A 22,905-nucleotide genomic window follows, 5' to 3' on the forward strand; every position below is an offset into this window, starting at 1 on the left:
GTTTAAGTGTGCTTCTGAGTTAAGAAACAAGTGTAATTGACTTCAGGTCAGAGGGCAGCTTGATACAAAGAATAACACCACAGTAACTGAAAGCACCCTCAACACACTTGATGACCTGAGAGGTCACACTGGGTTATAGACACTGAGCAAGTCCACAGTGTACTGGGGAGTCAGATCATTGAGTTTATGAACCAGTAGAAAGATTTTAAAGGTGATTCTGTATTGAACTGGGAGCCAGAGAAGTGACTTCAGCACTGGGGTAATATGGTCAAATTAGCACGTGCGTGTAAGGCAGGCTTGGCCAACTCCAGGCCTCGAGGGCCGGTGTCCTGCAGGTTTTAGATCTCACCCTGGGTCTACACACCTGAGTCAAATGATTTGTTCATTACCAGGCTTCTGGAGAACTTCAGGACATATTGAGGAGGTAATTTGACCATTTAAATAAGCTGTGATGGATCAAGGACACATCTAAAAACCTGCAGGACACCAGCCCTTGAGGCCTGGGTTTGGACACCCCTGGTGTAAGGAGTCTGGCTGCTGCTTCATTCTGAATGAGTCTGAATGAGAAGTCATCTTACTAATGATCTGGGTAATCCTGCAAAAACAGTGTTAGAGTAGTGTAACCTGCTAGGTTGCATGGAGTCAGTTTCAGAAGAGAATTTCCTAACGTTTTATATTCCTTTAAAAGTGGTACGAAGCAGTTCTGGTGACATTATTAACATGGTTATCAGAGCTGAGAAATAACAAAATATAATAAAATAATACCACAGTTCTTGACTTACTCACTCAGAGAAAAGGAAGATAAACATGAATACATTTTCTGTCTCTGACTTTTTGAGCCTACAGCAACTTGTCTCTGTTCAGTTCTAAGAAGTGTTGAGACAGCAGTTGATGTCATCATTGGACCTCGTTAGTTTGTGAATAGAAATTAGATTATTAGAGGAAAATGACAAGTGCAACTGTGTGTAATCTGTGTGTGAATGGTGGTAATTGGTATTGTTTATCATATTACCAAGCAGGAATATACAAAGGTTAAAAACTAAAGGGCCAAGGACAGATCCTTGAGGAACCCCCGACTGAATTTTTATTCCTGTAGACCTAAACCTATTAATTGAAACAGAAAAACTTCTACCGTTAACATATGATGGAAAAACAACCAAGAAGACGACATGAAAAACTGAATCATGAAGTCTAAAAAGTCTTACATTAAAAATGTGAACTATCGAGCATATCAAACGATCAGCAGCACATTTCCCACAGCAGGTCTAAAATAAAAGGAAAAACTACTTCAGGTAAATGTTAAGTTCTGTTTGCTAAAAACAAAGTAACCACTGCAGGATCTTAGTTCTGAGACGCATTTAGTTGTTTAGCAGTACACTAGCAAAACACAGCAAGCTGCCTGCTAACTTCAAGCATGGACGTAAACAGTGCAGAGCTAAATATTCCAAATACTGAGATTACAAGTGTTTTGCAAGTGTTACTGTAACTCAGTACTCAGTTAGTTGATGAGCTTTGGGAAAGTTCGGAAGCTTTCATCATTCACATTCAAGCACTTTGCAAAATATTTCCGAATATCAGTGATCTTCCTCCCATACTTCCCCCTTGTACATCTGATACCTGACTGTCTCCACTCTTCTCTCCCTAATAGAGCCTAACAGCCCTCCTGCTTCCCACCCCTCTGTGTCTCCCGACGCTCTGCCTCCCCTCTCTTTCTCATCCTTCATCTTATCTGAAGTAATTACCTGATTATATCTGACTTTGTCACTCATACGGCTTCTCGCCTTCTCCTCCTTGTGCCCACGTCCATCTTCTCCACCCACCCATCATATTTCCTTTACCTACATCTCGCTGTCCCCTCTTTGAAGGTCATAGTTCAACTCCTGATACTCAAGGGCCATCAGAGACTATTATGGGGCTGATGACAAGGGGAAGGCCTGTTTTGTCCTCTTCAGGTTTCCTGCATTACAGGGAAACAGATCCTTATAATTCCCCCTCGGAAAAAAGGATTATGCTGAGGAGAGAAGGGCCATTACCTGGTTCCAAGTTGTGCAGTTTTGGGGGTCTGTGTGTGCCCTGCAAGAGGAGAGCTTGTCTAGACAGCAGATTGACACAAAACGCAGCATGGGATGCGATGGCACCTATCACAAATATTATTACAGTCAGAAAGAGGCCTGCTGGCGTATTTACGTAGGAATTTTAAATAAGCAGAGCCAGGAAGCTGGGGCCAGTTGGCTGATTTTGGACAAAGCTAAAACCACATGGTCATTTACAGGAATTTTCCCTTTCCGGACCTGTTGCGAAATTAAATTAGATAATGTAATATATCATGTATTTGATACCACCATGCAGCTTCAGTTAAGCAGTTAGCATGTGAAGGAGAAGTTTATGAGGGTAGCAATAACCTGATGACCAGTGGGTAGTCAAGTAAGTTTGACCGGGCCTTAAGCAGCTCTGAACAGGAAGCCAAGCAGAGCAGCCACAGATGGATGAAAAGGGTTGAGGCTACAGGTTTAACATGTTAGCTGGTACTGCTAGCCAAGAAGTAAAACAATAAAGATGTAAAAAAGGCAAGATTAATCCACTCCATAACATGGCCCGTACCCCAAAAACTACAGCGTATTTATGATGTAAGATGGGGAATTATTGTTTGCTTTTCTGCAAAGTTAACATGAAATCACACACTGCTAATGAAGTACTTAAATTTAGTAAATTTAGTGTAGTTATTTTTTTGTTTCCTGTAAAAACCAAAGGTAGTTTCTAGTGTACCTACCTTTAAGTAGCCTTAAGTGTGCCTACCTTTGCAGCTAAATAAATAAATTACGGTATATCAAAATTCAGTTTAATTGCAGGGGTATTACGCCTTTAGTTGCGGCCATATCAGAAAATGTTGCCAAAGTGACTTTACCTAAGGTTTATTATCGGGATGGGAAAACAAACAGGAATGCACTCATCCAAAAGTGGATTTCTTTTGTCTTAACCCCAACCTTGAATCACTCTAAGAGGTATTTAAGTGATCAACTGTTATCTGATCTTTGTTCTGTTTACAAGTTTAAAAGTGCAGTTAAATGTAAGTTTAGCCATGCACTGGGCTTAGTGAAGGAAAGCCAGCAGTCTTATCCCTGTCAGCTTGCTTTCTTTTTGCAGTCTTTGTCCCTCCATCGTGACTCTTTTTCCAAACTCTCTCTTCTCTCCAAACATGGCCAAATTACCTTCTGGCTAAGAAGTGTGCTTCTCAGAAAAGACCAGTAAACAAGGTGTCGTCTTTGTTATTAACTGTTTAGAGGGAGGCGTGCCTTTGAACTGATGTTTTTGGAGGGACTTAAACAACAGAAAGTTAATGCCGTGTTTAACGTGTGCATGTTAGTTGAATAAATATGCTTCGCTGATAATCAAAGGCATCCTGTTAAAACAACTGGATTCCTTAAGGCTGAGTGAGGTCTGCATTTCAGTCAACTGTGGAAGGTACGCTTCACATAAAAGATAACATGGTGATAACAAATTGATGAGAAGATGACATTTATCATCAATACTACATTGCATTTGGGGGTGGGGGTGGACCAAGCACCAGCAAGAATGGGAAATTAAAAAAAATAATCTCATGCAAGCTTTAATTCAAAATTTTTCATTTTGCATCTGTTACTGAGCTTTCAGTGCATAATATATTATTTAATTTTTAGTTATGCATTTCATAATAATGCACTGAGAAAGTAAACAATTTGCATCCATGATGTCATTAAAATGTCAAAATAGTGTTGGAGCCAGTGCCATCCCAGAACCCCTTTTAGCTCCGCCCCTGATAATGCTGCAGCTGAGAAACACCGGTCATATCAATTAACAGCAAAATGTTTCTCACAGTAAAAAAGATACAATAAATGAATCAGATGCAGAACAGCTCTGTGTAACTTGGCCCCTCTTTTTCTTGCAGGCGAGCACTGTGAGATTAATGCATCATCAGACCGCTGTGTACCAGGTGTGTGCAAGAATGGTGGTACGTGCATCAACCGGCTTGCAGGTGGTTTCATGTGCGAGTGTCCACCCGGGGAGTATGAGAAGCCCTACTGTGAGATGACCACCCGCAGCTTTCCTGGACAGTCCTTCATCACCTTCAGAGGCCTGCGGCAAAGGTTCCACTTCACCGTCTCCTTCATGTAAGTTTGGTTTCTTTTGTGTCTACCTCTTTACTTACTAATCACCACTACACCTGTCAAGCTTACTGTTCTTATATGGCACATATACAGTTTATTATGTGAGCATGGTTGCCAACTCTCACATCTGGCATATAAAACACACTTATACCTTCAGTCTCACGCTCTAGTGCTGCACAAAGATATCTCATGGTAAGAGGAAGCCTCAAAGCCACACCTTTATGAAAAAACAAACAAACAAAGGGTTCGTCATGTGTGCAGAAAAGTTTGTTTAACCAAAGTGAGTGTTTCACCTTTTAGCACCAAAAGTGGTCCAAAAATATCAGAGTGAGAGGGAAGGACGTTTTCTTTACTTAAGCTGGTGGAGGCACAAAAAAATAAATATATATATATATAATAATACTAATTTAAACATATATATATACTGACACTCACAGTAAAATGCTACAGTACACATTATTTAACATCCCACAATTAAACTCCCTCTTCCATCTATCACTACTTGGCCAATTTAACTACAAATACAACAGCAATAAATGCTGTCAGTATAAAAAGGGAATTAATAAATATTCCACTGTAGTAGATTCAGAAAAGTAGTCATTATTCACAGATGCCCTTCTTAACAATTTTTGGTAAATGTAGGATGCCACAGACAGCAACCCCAGTGTTTACCTGCAGTTCAGCAAGTTAAAATAAGAAGCTAGGAAACTTTGCTTTGTAGGGAGTTCTGATGGAGATAATGAGGCTTATGGTTGACACTGAGTAGGAATAATTTTTGGTGGATTTCTTTGTGTCCTTTAAAATCTGATGCTTTTGCCTTTAATTTCTCCTTTACTTAGTAAGTGGTAGTCTTCACTCTTAAAAAGCAGTAGTAAAATGATGGGATAATGAAGTTAAATCAAATGGGATCCCAGATGGGAATTTTAAAAAATCCAAAAATTGCACAGTGTGTATAATGAAATATTGAATCCAAATGCATGCAGTGTTTACCCCAAAAGCTCTGTCATTCGTTAACAGGTGGCCTAATGTGTAGAAACGCATTATTTTAATTAATATTAATTATTATTCCAAATAAAAAAAAAATGCTAGTGATGATTTTACTAAAAAAGAAAAAAGAAAATTTTAGCAGCTTTAGCTTGATAGCTCAGCGCGTCAGCATTAGCAAAGTATCACAGTTTTACGCTTGGCTTACTTTTCGTTGCTTCCAGCTAACTCTGATCAGAGCAGCTGTAAAGCCAATAGAGGCACAATGATTATATACATGATAAATGAATATGACTTCAGCTAAATCCCTGATAATAGCTAGTTAGTTGGACATGCTAATGATTGCAGCTGAGAATAACTATGGAAAAAGACATTTTTCCGAACGGTTTCAGAATTTAGGGTCACTATTTAAAATTAAGTCACCTGTGAGCATTTGTGCGTGTCATAAGCAGTAATTTAAACACAGTGGAAGTCAGCAAGCTAAAGTGTGCCAGCTGGGACGTGCTGAGACATGCATGCACTCTTCCATTGTGTCTCACCTTCTTGAATACGTATATCAAGAGGTGCATTCAGGAACAACAAAGGTATAATTCACACAGTACATCTGAACATGAAGATTAATGATTTGTGCTTTTCACACTTTTTAAAACAAAGTGGAACTGCCAGAGGAAAATCAGTCGTACGGTAAATATTACAAAAAGAAGTCATTTTTACCAGTAATAGGTGAGATGATTTTGTAAATCTGTGTGACGGTGAGAAAGGTTGCCAGTGAGGTGAAAACAGGAAAGGCTGTGTGATTTGTTTCCTAGATTCCCTTATCAGTGTTTGGCTTCAGCCATCCTGACTTCCTGCCCTCCTGGGCTCAGTGGCATCTGCCGGCTGACTCCACTGCCCTCACCTTACACTCCAAACACACACACAAACACACACACATCTGAACTTTGAACCCCATAGAACACACACACCAGTAGGTGCTGGCTCATTTACCAGGTCTTTTGTGTCGTTTTCACATGTAGACACAGTCATGCACCGTCTACTTCAGAAGCGCTGTTTCCTCTGTGCTTTACACATCCTTCCTTTCCTTTCCAAGTGACTTTTCCTCAAGAACGCCTCGGTTCTTCTCGTCATAAAACTTTCTCCAAGGTTCTCGACCTTTCAGTCCCGCACTGTTTGGGTTGGAGAGGCGTTAAAAAATGTGATGGGAAACACGAGCGCACTGTAAAGAAAAACAGCTGTAATTCACGCAGCCTTTTCTATGACACATATCTGAAAATTCCTTTTATCAAAGTTAATCATCTTTACAAAAAATTTTTTTCAGGTTTGCTACCAGGGAAAGAAACGCCCTGCTCCTCTACAACGGCAGGTTCAACGAGAAACATGACTTCATCGCCCTGGAGATCATCGATGAACAGATTCAGCTCACCTTCTCTGGAGGTTAGGCCCCGTAATGTGTGATCGTCTGATTGTGTGTGTGCGACTGTTGCGTATCAGTTCTCGACTGCATTATAAGCACATTAATTCGGCGTAAGTGCGCCTTATCTAAAGTGACTTTTACAAAGACGTGGGTACACAATTCTTATCTATCTCCACTTTCTTTTGACAAGGGCACGTTAGTGCATACACATATCCAAATTTAGTAGAGTCAAACATGATGCTCTAAAGGATAGGAGTGTTTTATTTTGAAAGGACTGATTAATGGTGACACCTAACTGGCCAAAAAACACCACCACAAAATCCATGATGGCTAAGGTCCACAAGCAGCACGACAGTGGCAACTAATTTTTTTAAACGTTTTTAAAAGATCAATTCGTACAAACATTAGCGCATTTAAACTCATTCAAGTGTGCTCACACACCCAGCATCTTTGTTAAAACTGGTAACTGTTGAATGCAGATCAAACACATGTTCTCCGAGCTGAGTCTACTTTCCCATGGTTGCGTACAGGGAGGAATCCAGTTCAGTATGACTATTTTGGGTGAAGCCTGTTCGGGAGAGAAGCCAAGTCCTTGTGCCCTGCTTCAAAACTGACATATAACTAAACGTTCGACGCATGAATCATCAAATTAAATGTTTTGAATTATGAGTCACGCTTAATGAGAGGAGTAGGAGGGAAGCTCTCAGGATTATTTGCAGTAATTTTCTTTCTGTGCTTTTCATTGGCGAAGTAGGACATCAGTTATTCGTGTTTGCTCCTTATCTTTCTATACAAAGACTCACACTCAAGTCCTTAATGTTGCCGCGCTGTTTACTGATTTCCCAGAGCAGGGGATGTGTGCCCCGGCTGCTCCTGCCCTTGACAAACAGGGTAAACCCTCTGCAAATCTGGTGCCGTTGTGCGCTACAGTCTTCACACTGAGAGTCACTGATACTGCAGACTAATGCGTGTTGATTTATGATCTGTGTGGTGTGCGTGCATGTCTAGATAAGACACAGTTAATGTTCATTAGTAACTTATCAATAGCCAGTGGTATATGTTTTAAAAATTGAAGTAAGTGATCCGTGTATTGTGTTACAATGAGGTAAAACTTTTTAACCTTTAGAAGAAAAAGAGTACAGCGTTAGTATGAATAAAAGATTCTCAGGGGGGTTTCCCCCTTCCTTTTCTGCTAATGTTTGCAAGTAGCTCCGCTTTGTAAATTTTAGCAAGCAGTTTGACACTGATTTGCCTATGTAGCCATGTGCACAAATCAAGTTGCAGAATCAACTAATAACAATTTGTTTTTCATGTAGGTGAGACAAAGACCACAGTGGCTCCCTACGTCCCGGGTGGAGTCAGTGACGGTCAGTGGCACTCAGTCCAGCTGCATTACTACAACAAGGTAAGAAATGCAATCAGTCAGGTCGCTTCCGTGTTTTCTTCCTCTTCCTCTTCCAGAAAACTTTTTCCCTTCTCACCACTAAAACAAAGGATCCTGGCTCAAAGTTGGGATAGAAGAGTTTGTGCTTGAATTTTTTTCCTGTTTTGGTGTGCGATCCATATCACACCGGGGTGATCGTGTGTTTAGCCAGGGTTGAGGGTTAGTGAGTTCAGGAATTGTGTTGTGGGAGTGAAGAGGATGTCTTTGACCTTGACCGGTGATTTGTGAGATTATCTTAAAAGTGAAGTTAGGTTGTTCCCCTGTGTTTCAGGCCTAAATTCTGAATTATAGCCTGGCTTCAAGTGTTAAAGTTCACCATTGGGTCACTAAAGTGAATGTAGCATGTCTGTCTTAGTTAAGCGTGAATGACCTCCATATGCAGCCCAAACATATTTCCATAATGCCACAGTCTAGACGTATTCCTAATCACCGACATCCGTGGGAATTATTAGTTTGTTTCACTCACAGCTCAAAGTGATTTCCTAAAATGTTCCCACGATGGTCCTGTTTTCTAAATGAGAAAAACCCCCGACTTTGATTATTTCGCAGTGTAGCTTGAGTATCCTCTTCAGCTGCAATATTATTTTAAAAGGGTTTACATTGCAGTCAGTTCCTGGTGTTACTTGACAAACTTCCACCCTGCAGGCGTTGTTCTTATAATATTAAACCAGACGAGAAATAAGAGAACGCGCTATTTTTGAGGATGAACAAGCTTTTGTGTCGTGTTTGGTTGCTGTAAAAATGAAAGTTTGATAACTGCGTTTGAGGTTTGCTGTCAAAACAGAGTATCCATCAACTCAGTCAGTGTCTAAAAGTTGAAACAGCATTAAATGCACCATCTTCCCGACGCTAATGGATCCTGTCCTCATCAGCATGTGCTGCCTTTACTCTTTGGAAGCTAAGAGGTGTGCTCGTGCTATCCAAAAAATATTTCACCATCATTTTCATTCTTTACTTTCGTGATTTCCCTAAATGTACGTGAGGCCGCAAGCTGTAGCATCACTGACTCGGCGTCGTATTACTGCAGCACCTGGGTCTTGCAACCTGTTAAAGAGAGTACCCCGATTCTTGGCCTGACACTTGCCTACAATGCACAGCTTCTCACATTTCACAGGTTGTTCGCCTTTCTTGTGTCCACGAGCTATAGATCCCCGAGCATGCTTGGTTGCCTTGACAGGGAGGTATTCATCAAAGCTGATGAATTGTGCTGCCGCACTTTGTGTGTTAGCTTCTGGGTTACATCTGTACGTCTATTGTTTGAGGTTGTATGACCTTTTCGTCAACTTCTTAACAGAATAGTGATGCTGTAGAAACAATGGTTCAAACCTGCTTCGGTGCTGCTGCAAGGCTCATCGCTACTGCAGGTATTATTTCTGGATACAGTCTGTTGACAGGGAAGACTTCTTTGTTTTGTTTGTCCATGGGGTTGTCAGGTATTTGTAAGAACGCCACCCTGGAAACGAGAGATTAATTCCCATGTCTGAACACATTTCCTGCTTTGTTCCCTTTCTGTGCAGTTTGCTTTTGTTTTTTTATTTAACTCTACTGATCCTATAGGCTTCCTTTTCGATTCCCCAGCATGCAGATACAAGTAGGCAGCACACGAACGCACGCATTTGTAGCCCCAGTATCACAAGCGTTATTTGTGTGTGAAGGAGGGGGGCGTGTGCGTTTCGCTTCTGTCAGTCTTGATACAGACCAGTGATTTTCAGAGCTGGCGACACATTCCGTTAAATTAGCCCAAGGCCGACTGCAGCGCTGACACCGGGTCAGCTTTTCCTCATGTGCTGAATGATCAGAAGTCAGATTGACTGATGGTAATATAATCCTCCAAGCACTGGCAGGGGGATTAGTGGAAATGAATATGGCAGAAAGCAGTGATGTTCTCACAATAGATTAGGCCTGTTGACATGTGTATGTAGGAACATGATGAAGCCTCACATAGGATCTCCCTGTCTTTGTCTCAAACACACGCAGTGTGTGAGTCAGTCTGCACCAACGGGTTGTGTTGTGGTTGTATTCCTGTATAAAAGCAAGGTTGCCGATGTCCTTTTGCAGTTAAATTGCCATCCTGCAGCAACTAGGTCACTGTTAATAGAGGGATTTTCTGTTTCATGAGGTCTGTGTATCTGAGGTTCTGGTTGGACTCTGAATGAAGTAGATAATGTGAATTTCAGTGTGTGCAGACGACAGCAGATTTAACACCGTCATCTTATCTCAAACAGATTGCATGCAATTGCCATCTCGACCCCATTCAGTCACAAACTGATAGCAGATCAACTCCATCTTATTGCTCTTTTCTTGCCACCTCGATGCACCAATATCTGTTTTAAAGACAGCAACTGACTGCAAGTGGTCATAGTGTTGGTCGCCATCTTCAGAGCAACCAGTTAAAAGCAAACTTCTTTTTTTTTTAAACCCAAAACTGATATTTCTCCTTGTATAGAAAGAAAACAAACAACACACGCAAAGTAAAGTCAAAGCTCGCTGTAATAGCTTGTGATAATGGCTTGCTTTACTTGTGGTTATTTTTTTAATCACTGGCTTTAAACAAGTTAGCAGTTGTCCCAAGGAGGTGCAACTTAATCCAGGGTTGTTGGCCCCACATACAATCTAATTGTATTGTGTAACGGCCCTAACGGCACGCGCACGTAGTCCTCACACACACACATGCACACACACCATGGTTTATTGGGTCAAACGATGAGGCGAGTGAAGCTGTGTACGACTTTATGTTTGCCCCCTTTTTTCAAGTCTCTGTAGCTGTCATCTGAAAAATTAGGGTGCCTCTAATAAAAACTGAAAGTCAAAGGTCAGGGGAGGGTTGGCATGACAACAGACATGGATTTGCAATTGTTGCGGTGATGAGAGTCGACTGGAAAGCTGGGTGTGTATGCGGTTAAATTTGGGGGAGGGGGGGCAGACAAATCGAGAGTGCGCGTGTTTCTGAATGTGTGCTAATGTGTGTACCCCTATTGGAGAATGCCACACAATACCAGTGGAAGGATAAAGACATTGTTGAGATTCCATAGAGCAAAGACTCAAGGACAGCTGACTGTGTTAGCAAACTCAAACAGGATGCACAGACACACACACAGATAAAGTGTGTTGAAGGGATATTCCTGGAGCGGCTGGAGGTTTTCTCCTGGGTTTTGATGTGTGCTAACTACAGGAAGTGATGCTTCTTGTTGCAGGAAATGATGCAATTTAGGACACTGGGCAGGATGTGAGTTGTATCGTGATTATGTCTGCTAGGCCACCTGCATGGAGGTTTTCACTGAACCTCGCAGCGACTATAACCTTAAAGTTAATTTCATGAACTCCACTGGTACCTCTTTAGTTACTATCAGAGTGGTAACAGTAAATATAAGTTTGCTACTGCCCACATATGCCGTACTCCAATAATCCTGCGGCTCTATTTATATATTATTATTATCGATATGTTGTTGATTAGTACATTTACACAAGGGAACCATGGAAATGATTAATAAAGTGGAATCTACAGCAGCAATCTTACTAACATTTCATATTCATATTTAAAGCCAAACTATGTAAAAATAACCAATAATTGACTTTCATGTAGCCCGTCCTCATGGTCCTAAATCCAGGTCTGCAGACATGACGTGCCCGTGTGTTTGCAGTATTTGTATGATAGTGTTTTTCACACATGATGTTAGACATGCTCATAGTGTCGTGCCGGCTAATATTGGCTGTGATAATTGCAGTTAGGGTGTGCAGACAGCATTCCCAGACAGGCTTAGCGAGTACCATAAGTTCACTCTTACTTTTGCCTTTGCTGTTCTTCCCTCGGTCTCACCGAGGTTGCTTGTGTGGCGGCGTTTTAATCATCAGAACATAAGTGCAAATTGCTTCACACCATAGTGTGAAATGCTTTTTAATATACTGTGTGTGGGTTTTTTTGCATTCCACCTCTGCAGGACTGAACCTCTCGGTTAATTAGAGACCTGTTACTCACCCCTACTGACAGGTTTTCTTTGATATTTAAAAAAAATAGTTTTGTGTTATGAAGGTATCGAAAATGCACAAATCTTAAATTCAACAAAGTTGATTTTCACTCTGCTTGTTTTTCAGCTCAGTTAAGTTATTGGTTATCTGTTAAACAGTATGTACGTAGCAATTATTGTCAAAATATTCTCAAAACAGCTCAAAAAACATTGAAACAAGGGTAATAAAAAGTTGGAAAAGTAAAACAAAGAGCTGCAGGAATAGTTTTAAAATAATTAGGTTAGCTGGTAACAGATCAGTAACAGACTGGGTATAAAAAGAGAATCTTAGAGTTTTTCAGATGCGAAGATAAACAGAGGTTTACCAATCTGCAAAAAAACAATGCCTACAAATTGTAGAACAATTTCAGAATAATGCTACTGAGTTTAAAATTGTGAAAACTGTATTCATAGCATCATCCACATTACATAATTTTATCAAAAAACTGAAAATCTGGAGAAATCTCTGTGCGTAAGTCAGTGTTAGATCCCTGTGATTGTCAAGGCCTCAGGTGATGATTCTGTCGTTTAAATCGCTGCATGGACTCAGGAACACTTCCAGAAATCACTGTTTACGGTGTCATCTACAAATGTAGGTTAAAGCTCTATCGTGAAAAGATACTGATTGACAATTTGGGCCAACTCTCATTTAAAATGGACTGAGGCAAAATTGAAAAACTGATCTGTCGAAATTAGAAATGTATTATTTCTGGAAAACATACAGAGAACAGGGATCATCCTGCTTGTTGTCAGTGCTCAGTACAAAACCCTGCATCTCTGGTGGTATGGGGGTACATTAGCGCCTAATTTATATAGTCAGAAGCTTATATAATTGTTGTATACCGTCAGTGGTGAAAGGTGTACACAGGTTTATAGCAATATATACTCTCATCCGTTGCATATTTTTTCAGTTTAATTGACACTTTATTTACATTTTGCACTACATCCCAAATTTTTTCAAAATACATGCGTAGCGAAATGTTACTAGTTCTCAGAGGGTAAAACATTGGAGGCTCCTGGTAATAGTCTCTGTAAATAAAGACCAAATACAAATATATTAATACAGATTTTTGCTTTGTCTCGCTGGTCGTCACCAGAAGAGTGGATTCAAACACTTATCTCAGTCTGTGCTGTAAAATAAACATACTCTTATCCTCCTCTTCGTGCTTCTATCCATCTCTTTGTTGATGTTTCAGGATTTATTTGGGTTTGCAGCGTGAACTCACATGCGCACACACACACACACACGCGCAGCCTTACGTACAGGCGCTCTGTGGATAACTGTTTTTAAGATACGCTGCAAAGAGCCCGACAGCGGTTTTGAAGTAGTCATCCATCCTCCTTTAGTTGCAGTTTTACCTCAACTTGCCCGGGTGGCCGTCGCACAATAGAGTGGCACGCATTCCTTTTTAGGTGTTTAACTGTGTCACGCTCACTCACACACTTCTGTGTGAGTGTTTGCTGCAGATGAAGGGCACGGCGCTCATTGTGACTATGTGTGTGCTATGGTGTTAAACTGCCAGATCTCGTGTTCCTGCACAGACATGGGTGAAGGTTTTGTGTGTTGTCTTTACTAAGTGCTTCTAAAAAAGGTTAAGTAGTTCTTTTTTTTTAAGGTGAAGCCCCAGACTCTGCATTCCCCGCCGGGTGTGTTTTCAGAGGAAGAGGCCATGTTATTCTTTGTTCTTCTTGATGTATGTTTCCACAGACCTTAGACAGTTGAGGTTATCATCACACATAAACACACACAGTGCCTTTAGCTACGCTAAGCTACTATTTTACCAACTGTAATACGATACAACAACATGTGTTCATGTTCAAACATTGTAGGTAAACCTACACCCCTTTAGAGGAAAAAAAAATTGATTTTAATCAGTCATGATCAGTTTTTTACTGTAATCATCACATAGTGCTGCACATGTTCTTGTGTCACTGTTGTGTTACTGGCTTTGTCGACATGCTGGTAGCCGGGTTTAGGGGCTTTCACGTGCTTGAATGTTTCCACTGTTTTTTTCCTGCTGTAAATGATGATATGATATGATGATATACCTTTATTAGTCCCACAAGGGGAACCTGTTCTTCACACAGCGTTGCATTTCACAGCGTGACGTAAATCTGCCACAGTCGCTCTTGTCCAAAGGCGGCAGTGCATGAGTTGTAGCCTATTGTGCGAGGTGGTGGGAGAGGTGTTTTTGAAGTGGGCAAGAAGGATGTGGTTATTGTTGGCAAATTGGTGGGTAGCGAATGTAACCGTGGAGCATGAAGGCATCTTGCGTGCAGCGTTGTTGTTGTGCTGATGGGAACAAAGATTCAGACGCACTCTTTCACCGTACTTTTGATTTCTTTTCATAGTTTATTGCTTTTCTTAATGAAAAGACAAAATTAATCTGCACATACAAAAGAAGTAAAAAGTAAAGTATAAAAAGAATCACAAAAAAATGCACTAATTACACGTTCACGTGAGTAAAGAGCATACACGCATGCTGATGAGGCTTGGCTGTGAGCTGCAGGTCTAATGCAGTGTCTCTCTCTCACGGTGTCTCTCTCCCAGGACGGGTGGAGTCTGGTGGACTCCAGCGGAGCTCTGCGGCTCCCTCTCTATACCGCCTGGCTGGAGCTCAATCAGAAGGAGGTAACCTCTGACCTCTAGCTTAGTCCCCAACTGGGCTTTTTTTCCCCTTCGCCTGGGTCTCATTTAGTCCTCGCTCTGCTTCTAGTACAGTCCACTGGACTCTGTCACATGGCTCTGGTCTAGTCTCCACTGTAGAAAATGCTGTCGTAGATGGTGTGGTTTTGGTTTGTTGTTTGGCTGTTGAAGGCTTTGACTGGCTTTCCTATGTGTCCTGTTAGACTTCTTTATGAAGTCATGCATCACTTTTAAGGCCGTTTTTTTTCAATATTTAGTTAAATCGTAACAATTTCACATGTTTGCTAGCGGCCTGCTTCTTCACTGCTTTTGTGGACACTTGCTTCTTTGCATGATATTACCGCTACGTGCCAATAACAATGTGTCACTGGTAGAAGGAATGATTATTACGTCATCCCTGTGTTTGTGCATAAACACAAGGGGGACCCACGAGTCATAACATTGCTCCACAGTGTTCTTCCAACACTCTATAAATAAGTTAGTTAATGCATATGTCATGCATCAGTTTGTGAAGACTTGAACTGAACATTGAGGCCATCGGCCTTGTTTTTTAAAAATTGGATGTCAAAAAAGGGATGAGCCAAGGTGTGAAAGCGGGTGGGGGTCCTAATCAGCCAGGGTTTCGGGTGAGCTCATTGTGAAACCTGGCCCCACCCTATCACATGATTTCCTGAAATCATGTGATTTCCTGAAATCATGATTTCCTGAAATCATGTGATTTCCTGAAATCACATGATTTCCTGAAATCATGTGATTTCCTGAAATCACATGATAGGGTGGGGCCAGGTTTCACAATGAGCTCACCCGAAACCCTGGCTGATTAGGACCCCCACCCGCTTTCACACCTTGGCTCATGTGATTAGGTAGAGGATCCCTCTTTGTCCCTCTTTGGGGGGGAAACTCCCACTGGGTTTAAATCTGGGACTCCCCACCATTGACCCTTAGAACTGAAGAAGCTTCTCGGATGAGAGGTGAAACGTCTTCAAGCAACTCAAAGAAGTCCAGACGCTTTTCTTTCCAAGCTCCTTAGACTACGATGACCTGGATGACTGAGAACCTTCACAGACCCACAGACACTAATCACTTCTCAGTCACAAGGTAGTTACCCCATAAAGTGTGTATCTGTATACACGCTTTATGCATTTAATGAGGTCATAAATCTAGTGAGAAGTTGGGTCATTTTCTTATAAAACACAGGAGGCCAAGCTGAAGGTTGTCATGGTGGAAGAGGACAGCTCAGGCTAGAGACAAAGTTAGAGAGGCGATGGATGGTGGCTATATTAGAAGAATGATGTTGAAGATGGAGCTGCCAGGCAGGAGGAAAAGAGGAAGACCACAGAGAAGATTCATGTAGTGAAGGAGGACGTACAGAGTGTAGGTGTGACATAAGCGGATGCTACGGATAAGGTAAAATAGAGGGAGGTGATCCACTCCATCTTTAAGTGGAGCAGCTGGAAACTGTAGAAGACTGTCTAGTTAGACTTTCAGTTCATTTTTAAGCAGTTGCCATCTCCTGACTATTTGATTGAGTTCTGCTTGTGTCATTTTTCAGACCTGGAAACTTTGTTCACTAGAAAACTTCAATCTCAAGGGATGAAAAATTAAGTCAAGACTAAAGTAGGGTGACCATATTTTGATTTCCAAAAAGAGGACACTTGGCTCAGTCATGAAGAACTTGCTTAAAGAAACATATTTAACATATTTAAACGATGCCTTCTCTGTGCGGTTAATGAATTGTGCATTGTAAACTATGTCATATAGGCTTTTACAAGTCAACAAGTGCAAAAAAAACCCTTAAAAACCCCTGAATTAAAAAATGGTACAGAAATAATGCCTCATCTGCATAAGAAAAATTACCAGTACTGGGTCGGTACGAGGGAAATTTCTTTTGCAGTTGGTCTGAAAAGATGCACTTGCGCTTTGGGATCTTTTAAACATTGTTATGCGCATTGCTGCGCGCTGTCTGTCCCGTCTGTGAGCACAGAACAACTCACAAAGCAGCAGTTTGGGGATGACGTCACACACATGGGTCCTCTGTCGGAATATAGGAAAGCCTGGACATTTTTATCAATCTCGAAAATCCCCCCGGACGCCCCAGACAGAACGTGAAAAGTGGACATGTCCGGGGAAAAGAGGACGGTTGGTCACCCAAGACTAAAGTACCAAAAAGTTTGCTTCCTCCAGTGGCCACTTAGCTCCAAAAGACTCAAAAAAATGCTAAACACACACACCCAGGTCCAAAACATTTTCATAATAAAAAATACAGGAACCTATAAACATAAGGACTTACAAAGAAATTCTATACCTGTTTAGGATTTGTTGAATCTTCAAATACAGAGCTTGCTTTCTTTGCAGGCTGATCGGTATGCTGCCTAAAATGCTTCATATTTTAGGCTGCCTTCTTAAAAGACTTTTAATGGAATTATCTGACAAATAGTGTGTCTTCAGTTTGTGCTTCAGTTTAGGTGAGTGCAAATCTTGCACTTTATTAGTATAATATAATTAGCTCGAACCAGAAATGATGTCTGTTTTGAACCCACACAGTTTGTGGCTAAAGCTAGCTAACCTTGATTAGCGTTAGCTGGTATTTTAGTACTCGTGTAAATATGCTAACACCAGGCTGCAAAAAAGCCAACATGGGTTTAAAGTTAAGGCTTCAAACCACGTTGAAGCTAAAGTTGAAGCTTCAACATGTGGATTTTAGAAACTGGTGGTTGACATCTTCATGGGAACGGCCATCTTTAAAATACAATCTGTGCTTCTGCAGCTGTAAACTCACATGGTACAGATGATCTTTACGCTCATGCTTTCCATGGTTCAGTCTAGCTTTATGTATTGAGTCTCTTTTCTTCTTGTCTCAAAACAATATTTAGCACAAGGTGGTGTTACAAAAATACTCAAGTAAATAAAGTCAATGTCAGGGTTTCTTTTAGGAGTTCATTTTTATGTGTAACATCTGATTAAAAGGTTTTTGCTTTGTGGTTTTGGTAGGCACTAACATTGTCATGATATTCAGTTTTATGATTAATACTCAGAAACACACTGCTCAGGGCTAAGGGAGTCTCCTCATTAGTGCTGGGCGATATGGAAAAAATATTTATCACGATATGAATTATTTTATATCACGATAACGATATATATCACGATATACCACCTGACCTGTGGTCATCTGGAAAGTATGCAGTCTTTAAACAGCGAGGGTGAGGGTGCAGTCTTTGTTTTGAGTTACTGTAAAGCATGTCGCAAAAATCCGGTGCACGTAAAGCAGCACCATGTTGCAAAACAACAAGACAGAATTTCTTTGTGAAAAATGTCATTTTTTTATACTTTATTTTCTCTTGCATAAAGTTAAGAGTATGTAAAGTGAGAAGACAACATTAATAGATTTGCACAGGCTATTTAACCCTTAAAGACCATAGAACCAAGTCCACCAGAGCTTATCTTAAAATTTATTTATTTTGAGTGTCTTCATAGTTTTATTTTTGAGATACACAAATTTTTATATACTACAGGAAAAATGAAAATAAATAAATGCAAATTTGCAAAAACACAGCATGTGCATCAAAATAAACGATTTACAGCAGTGTAATTTGACTTCTAAGCATCCCAGAAACGATACAGAAGAACATAAAGTCAAACATGACTTTTAAAAACACCAACATAGGCTTTGAAGCTTAAAAAACTACATTTTCCGCGAAAATGACATCACTTCCGGTTTCGGACATGTAATGGCGGACATGCGATAGTTCACGCTGAGTTATATTCCAACGAAGTGTTATGAACAGCTGATCGGATCGGCAAAGCCTGTTTCTGGAATATTATGTTTTTGTTGCTGGAAGTGCTTTTTATGCAATTTTTGCAAAGCTATATGTGGAAGGAAACCGTGACTTAGGGCAAGCTAATGGAATAAGATGTAAGTACAACTCCTACTGTTTCATATGCAAAAAAAAACATTATTGCGCTACCTTACGTGGTTACAGTTCTACAGGGATTTAAAAATAGTTAGGGAAAACGGAGTTTGCCTGCTCCGACCGGTTTTAAAGGGTTAATGATATATTTTATGTAATAATTTGTAAAATTCGGGTTAGAAACGATAGAAACGATAGAAGACAAATGGCACGATAGAAACTTTTCTATCGTCCACACGATATATATCGTCATATCGCCCAGCACTACTCCTCATGCAGCACTCGTTGTATCTTTTTCTGCTCCACTGCTCCGCCTGCCTGGAGAGTCTACTACTTACAAATACCTAAACAGTGCATAAGCAGAAAGGACACAGTTACAGCGTTGTTGCTCATCATCTGTCAGTTCTCATGGCCTTCCTATATAAGCATTCACTCAGGTGAAGTAAACACGCTCGAGTCTAGGCAGGCAGACAGACAAACAGGTAGGTAGACACCCACTGAGCAGTGGCTGTGTTTTCCTTGGCAACATCAGAGTGGCAGGCCTAAACTTTAGGCTTAGGCTCTGGTAATGATAACAGACGATAAATATCATCATGAGCTTGCATGCTTCTGTTTAGATTGTCATCTAACTTCAAATGCTATCATTAATCACCCGTTGTGTCGCTCAAAGATTTGCCCTCAGAATGAAACAGTAGTGAGATGTTAGATGAATGCAGTACATTGGCAGTTTATTGGGCTGGGTTTGTTTTGTGCAGAGTTAGCGGTCAGTAGGAACAGTGGATTGTGTGTTTTGGACTGTGGAGATACACTAACTACACCTTTCTGTCTTATGTCTGCTTTTTTTGCACCTTCTCCAATTTTTGACATTCCTTCCTAACTCTGCTGCAATGTGAAATATTGTGTGTGTGTGTGTGTGTGTGTGTTACTAAGGGGAGGAAATTTCACACACCTCACCTAGCATGACCTAAACCTCTTATTAACTGTGCAAAAGACAGTGATTCAGTGGAATTTTTTTGTGGGGAGGTGGGCATAAAAGTAGAAAGAGAGAAAGAGAAAATCCACACAGTTTATAGCTGCTCTGCCCTCCCTGCAGTAAAATGTTCTCCTCCTCCTCTCTTGCCTCTCGGCCTCCTCATTCTTCTCCCTGCATCTCTTTATCTCTTCTGTGATCCCTGTCAGATCTGGCTTTTATTGTACCATTAGTTTTTTTCCTGCAAAACATTTGCATCAATCCTGATGATCCTTAATCGCTTTATGCTGTGAGCTCTGCGAGGCCCTTTAGATAACAATTACATGGTCACTGTGCAGCAGAAGCTACTACCTCAGAGGCCAGATTCAGACCTCTGCATCCCATGATCATGATTAGCCAAAGTCTGGTTGAAGATGCAACAAAAAATAGGACTTTTACTAATTGCATAGTAGTCCTAAAGTTATGTATGTAAGTAAGTAATCTAAAAGCAGAGCAAAAGCTTATTATTATTAATTAAGCAAAAGAAGTCAAAGAGCCAAAGCCTGCCTATGAACTGTGCTTCCACCAAGGTCAACTTTAAAAAATAAAAAAGTGATCAAGATTTGTGCCAAAATTTCCTCAGGTTCTGCTTTTGCCCATCCTCCATCCTCCACCAGAAATTTCACGATTTCAGTTGTAGTAGTTTTGGATTAGCTTGCTGACAAAGAGGCAGACAAAAGGCGCCTATGACATACCTCGAGCATTACAACAAGCAGATAAAACGCATCATTCAGAAGGTAATGCCATTGATGTCAGCATACCGGCAGTTTGACTTTCCCAACTCGGGGAAGGAATTTTCTCAAGAGGGTCCAAACAGGATAAAGTTACTCTTGCCTCTGCTTATGTGTCGTCTGCATGTTTGTTGTGCCTGTCGAAAGCCTCGAGCCAACAATGGCTGCTGTCCGTCTGCTACACTGACAGATAGATCGAGGCCGTGAGACGATGGGGATGGCAGTAACATATAGGCTTGAACACGGTACATTGTAGCCTCGTGTAAAGTGTGTGTGTGTTCACACTTCTAGGTTTACACAGCCACAGGGCAGGTGAGGTAATGTGGACATGATAGAGTTTGTTGCTGCCAGAGGGAAGGTGGGATACTCGAGCCCATGCGTGACATGATCGAAAATCACTTCACTTCACTCACATACACAAACACCAGAGTTGGTTTTGGTTCTGTGCCTGTCTTTATTTTGGCTCCAGCCTTTTCCCTGATTAAAACCATTCTTTTGCGGCTACTTTATGAAAATAAAAACACGCTTGGTCCTATTTTGTAGTTTGCACAGTTTAACCGCAAGCACCACACCACAAACCATCAAGGGCACATTTTCAGGCATCCATTTTCATCCAGTCGTCAGAGTAACAATGGCGTTTCCTCAGGCGACTGCAAATAAAATAAAGGACTGCGCACCCTCCTTCCTTTATGATCCCAGTGAACTGTGTGGACGTTTGCAGCTCTGCTCACCGCTTCCTGCATCGCTCCCGCACGCACGAGCTCGCCACTCACTCACTTAACGTGCATGCCTGTAAACGCATTCTGCAGACATCCTTTCCATACTCCCCAAGCACATCCGTGCACAAGGACATAATCACCACTTCTGTCCTGCCCACTCCACACACAGAGACACACACACACACACACACACATTTTCAGGTTGCTCGTTGCTCATTGTGACAGTGTTTAAGGTGTTTTCTGAGTCAGTCGTCGAGCTACATGTAACAGTCTGTGCAGTATTGCTCTTTATCCTGGCCGCGGGGCTGGCTAAGTTATCATGTCGGCTTTGACAGACAGGCGCGTAATAATGGAGTTGTCAGTGTGTGCGTCTGTGTTGGTGGGAGGGAAACGGTGTGTGGGCTTGAAAGTGTCCCACACACACACAAACACACACACACACGTACACGTTTCCTACATTTTTGCCTAAGCTAGAACTTTGTGTGTATCTGTGCGTGCGAGTTTTCGGCCAATCATCTCGTGCCCTCCACCCTCCTCGTCTTTGTGGCAAGCTGTGGGGATCAAGTGCGTTGCCATGGCTGCAGCAAGCCTATCACCCCTGGAGACGACACCTTAGAGAGAGGGAATCTTCAACGGCCCCGAGTCAGGCGGAAGGTAAATGAGAGCCTCTCATGGGGCCCCTCAAAGCGAGGGCCAAGTGCACTTTGAAAGAAGGGGTCAGAGAGAAGCCTGAAACAGCTCTGCCGGTCATGTTTGAAGCTAACAGGCACACTTCAGTTATAGACATGGCAACATTTTACAGCAATTTAAATGGGAATTCATAAAAAAAAGACAAATACATTTGTTTTAAAAGATTGAAGGAACCTGCTGCTTGATGTAAATTTTGAAGCCATAAGAGTAGTAGCAGCACAAACTGATTTTGCATCTGCCTAAACTATAAAACTTGTTGTGCTACGGTAGACTTCGGTGCAACTAGTAGACTAGTTTTGATCAGATGTTGGGCTGTTTGTCATACAGACATGACAACTCTGCCAGTAGGGATCCACAGATACATCCATAGACTCTGTAAAAGATAGATGCAGCTTCTGGATCTGAAAAGTGAATACACAAAAGCCTGTAAACTGTCTGTTAGTTTATTGGACAACAGTGCTGAGTAGAAGGTGGGTGTGTTGGAGGGGTGGATGCCACATATAGCGGCCCAGGGCAGACTCCAGTAAGGACTCCACCCTTCAGTGCACGGTGAGCTATAGTGGGGCCTAAACTGCATTCTCTTAATGACTTTTATAGAAGACTTCATATTGAATGCAATCCTAATTACATTTTTTAAAATTTATGGTCAATCCAAGGACAGGGTTAAAGTCTTTAAAATCTTTAGCCAATGAGCGTGCAGCTTCGCAGTCAGATCCACACCCTCCTCATCACATTCAGTATCCAATCACCAAAGATGGCTATGGAGACCAAAAAGGTTGATTAAACATTTTAATTCCATTTTCGACATCTGGTGCTTGAGCGTGGGAGTTTATGGTGAGTGGCTGACTTGTGTGGCCTTTGTCAACCCCGAGTCTGCTGCTTCTGGGGCAATCAGTGAAGTCTCAAGTCTTATTCAGCAGAATATAGGAAAAATTTGTTTATTTAAAGGAATTTCTGGTGATCCGGAAACAGTCTTTTTGGTCAAAGCTCTGTTAACAAAAACTGGTGTTTTTGATATCTCTGGGATACATGACCAACGTTCGTTCACTCTTTCTGCTTGGCCTTGTTTAAACCTTAAACTCTGAACTATGCTTACACATCACACACACACAGTATGCATCGCTGACCCATATCTTTAGCTCGTGATCAGCTTTGCATCAATTAGCAGAGTCTTAGTTTTAGCTGCAAGTATACATTACACACTGACAAA

General features: G+C 41.3%; 1 protein-coding gene across 7 annotated transcripts in view; it reads left to right on the plus strand.

The window, feature by feature from the left end:
* Positions 1–22,905, plus strand: part of celsr1a (cadherin EGF LAG seven-pass G-type receptor 1a) — a 97,915-nt gene that overhangs the window by 41,050 nt on the left and 33,960 nt on the right. For 5 of the 7 annotated variants that reach the window (XM_039601143.1, XM_039601141.1, XM_039601140.1 and 2 more), the window contains exons 4-7: positions 3,926–4,148; positions 6,448–6,563; positions 7,860–7,948; positions 14,543–14,623. In XM_039601143.1, the coding sequence (XP_039457077.1) occupies positions 3,926–4,148; positions 6,448–6,563; positions 7,860–7,948; positions 14,543–14,623 (509 nt within the window). The remainder of the gene's footprint in view (positions 1–3,925; positions 4,149–6,447; positions 6,564–7,859; positions 7,949–14,542; positions 14,624–22,905) is intronic. The other 2 variants (XM_039601146.1, XM_039601145.1) reach the window with 1 other exon arrangement.

Source organism: Oreochromis aureus, linkage group 17 (genome assembly GCF_013358895.1).
Source record: "Oreochromis aureus strain Israel breed Guangdong linkage group 17, ZZ_aureus, whole genome shotgun sequence".
NCBI lineage: Eukaryota > Metazoa > Chordata > Actinopteri > Cichliformes > Cichlidae > Oreochromis > Oreochromis aureus.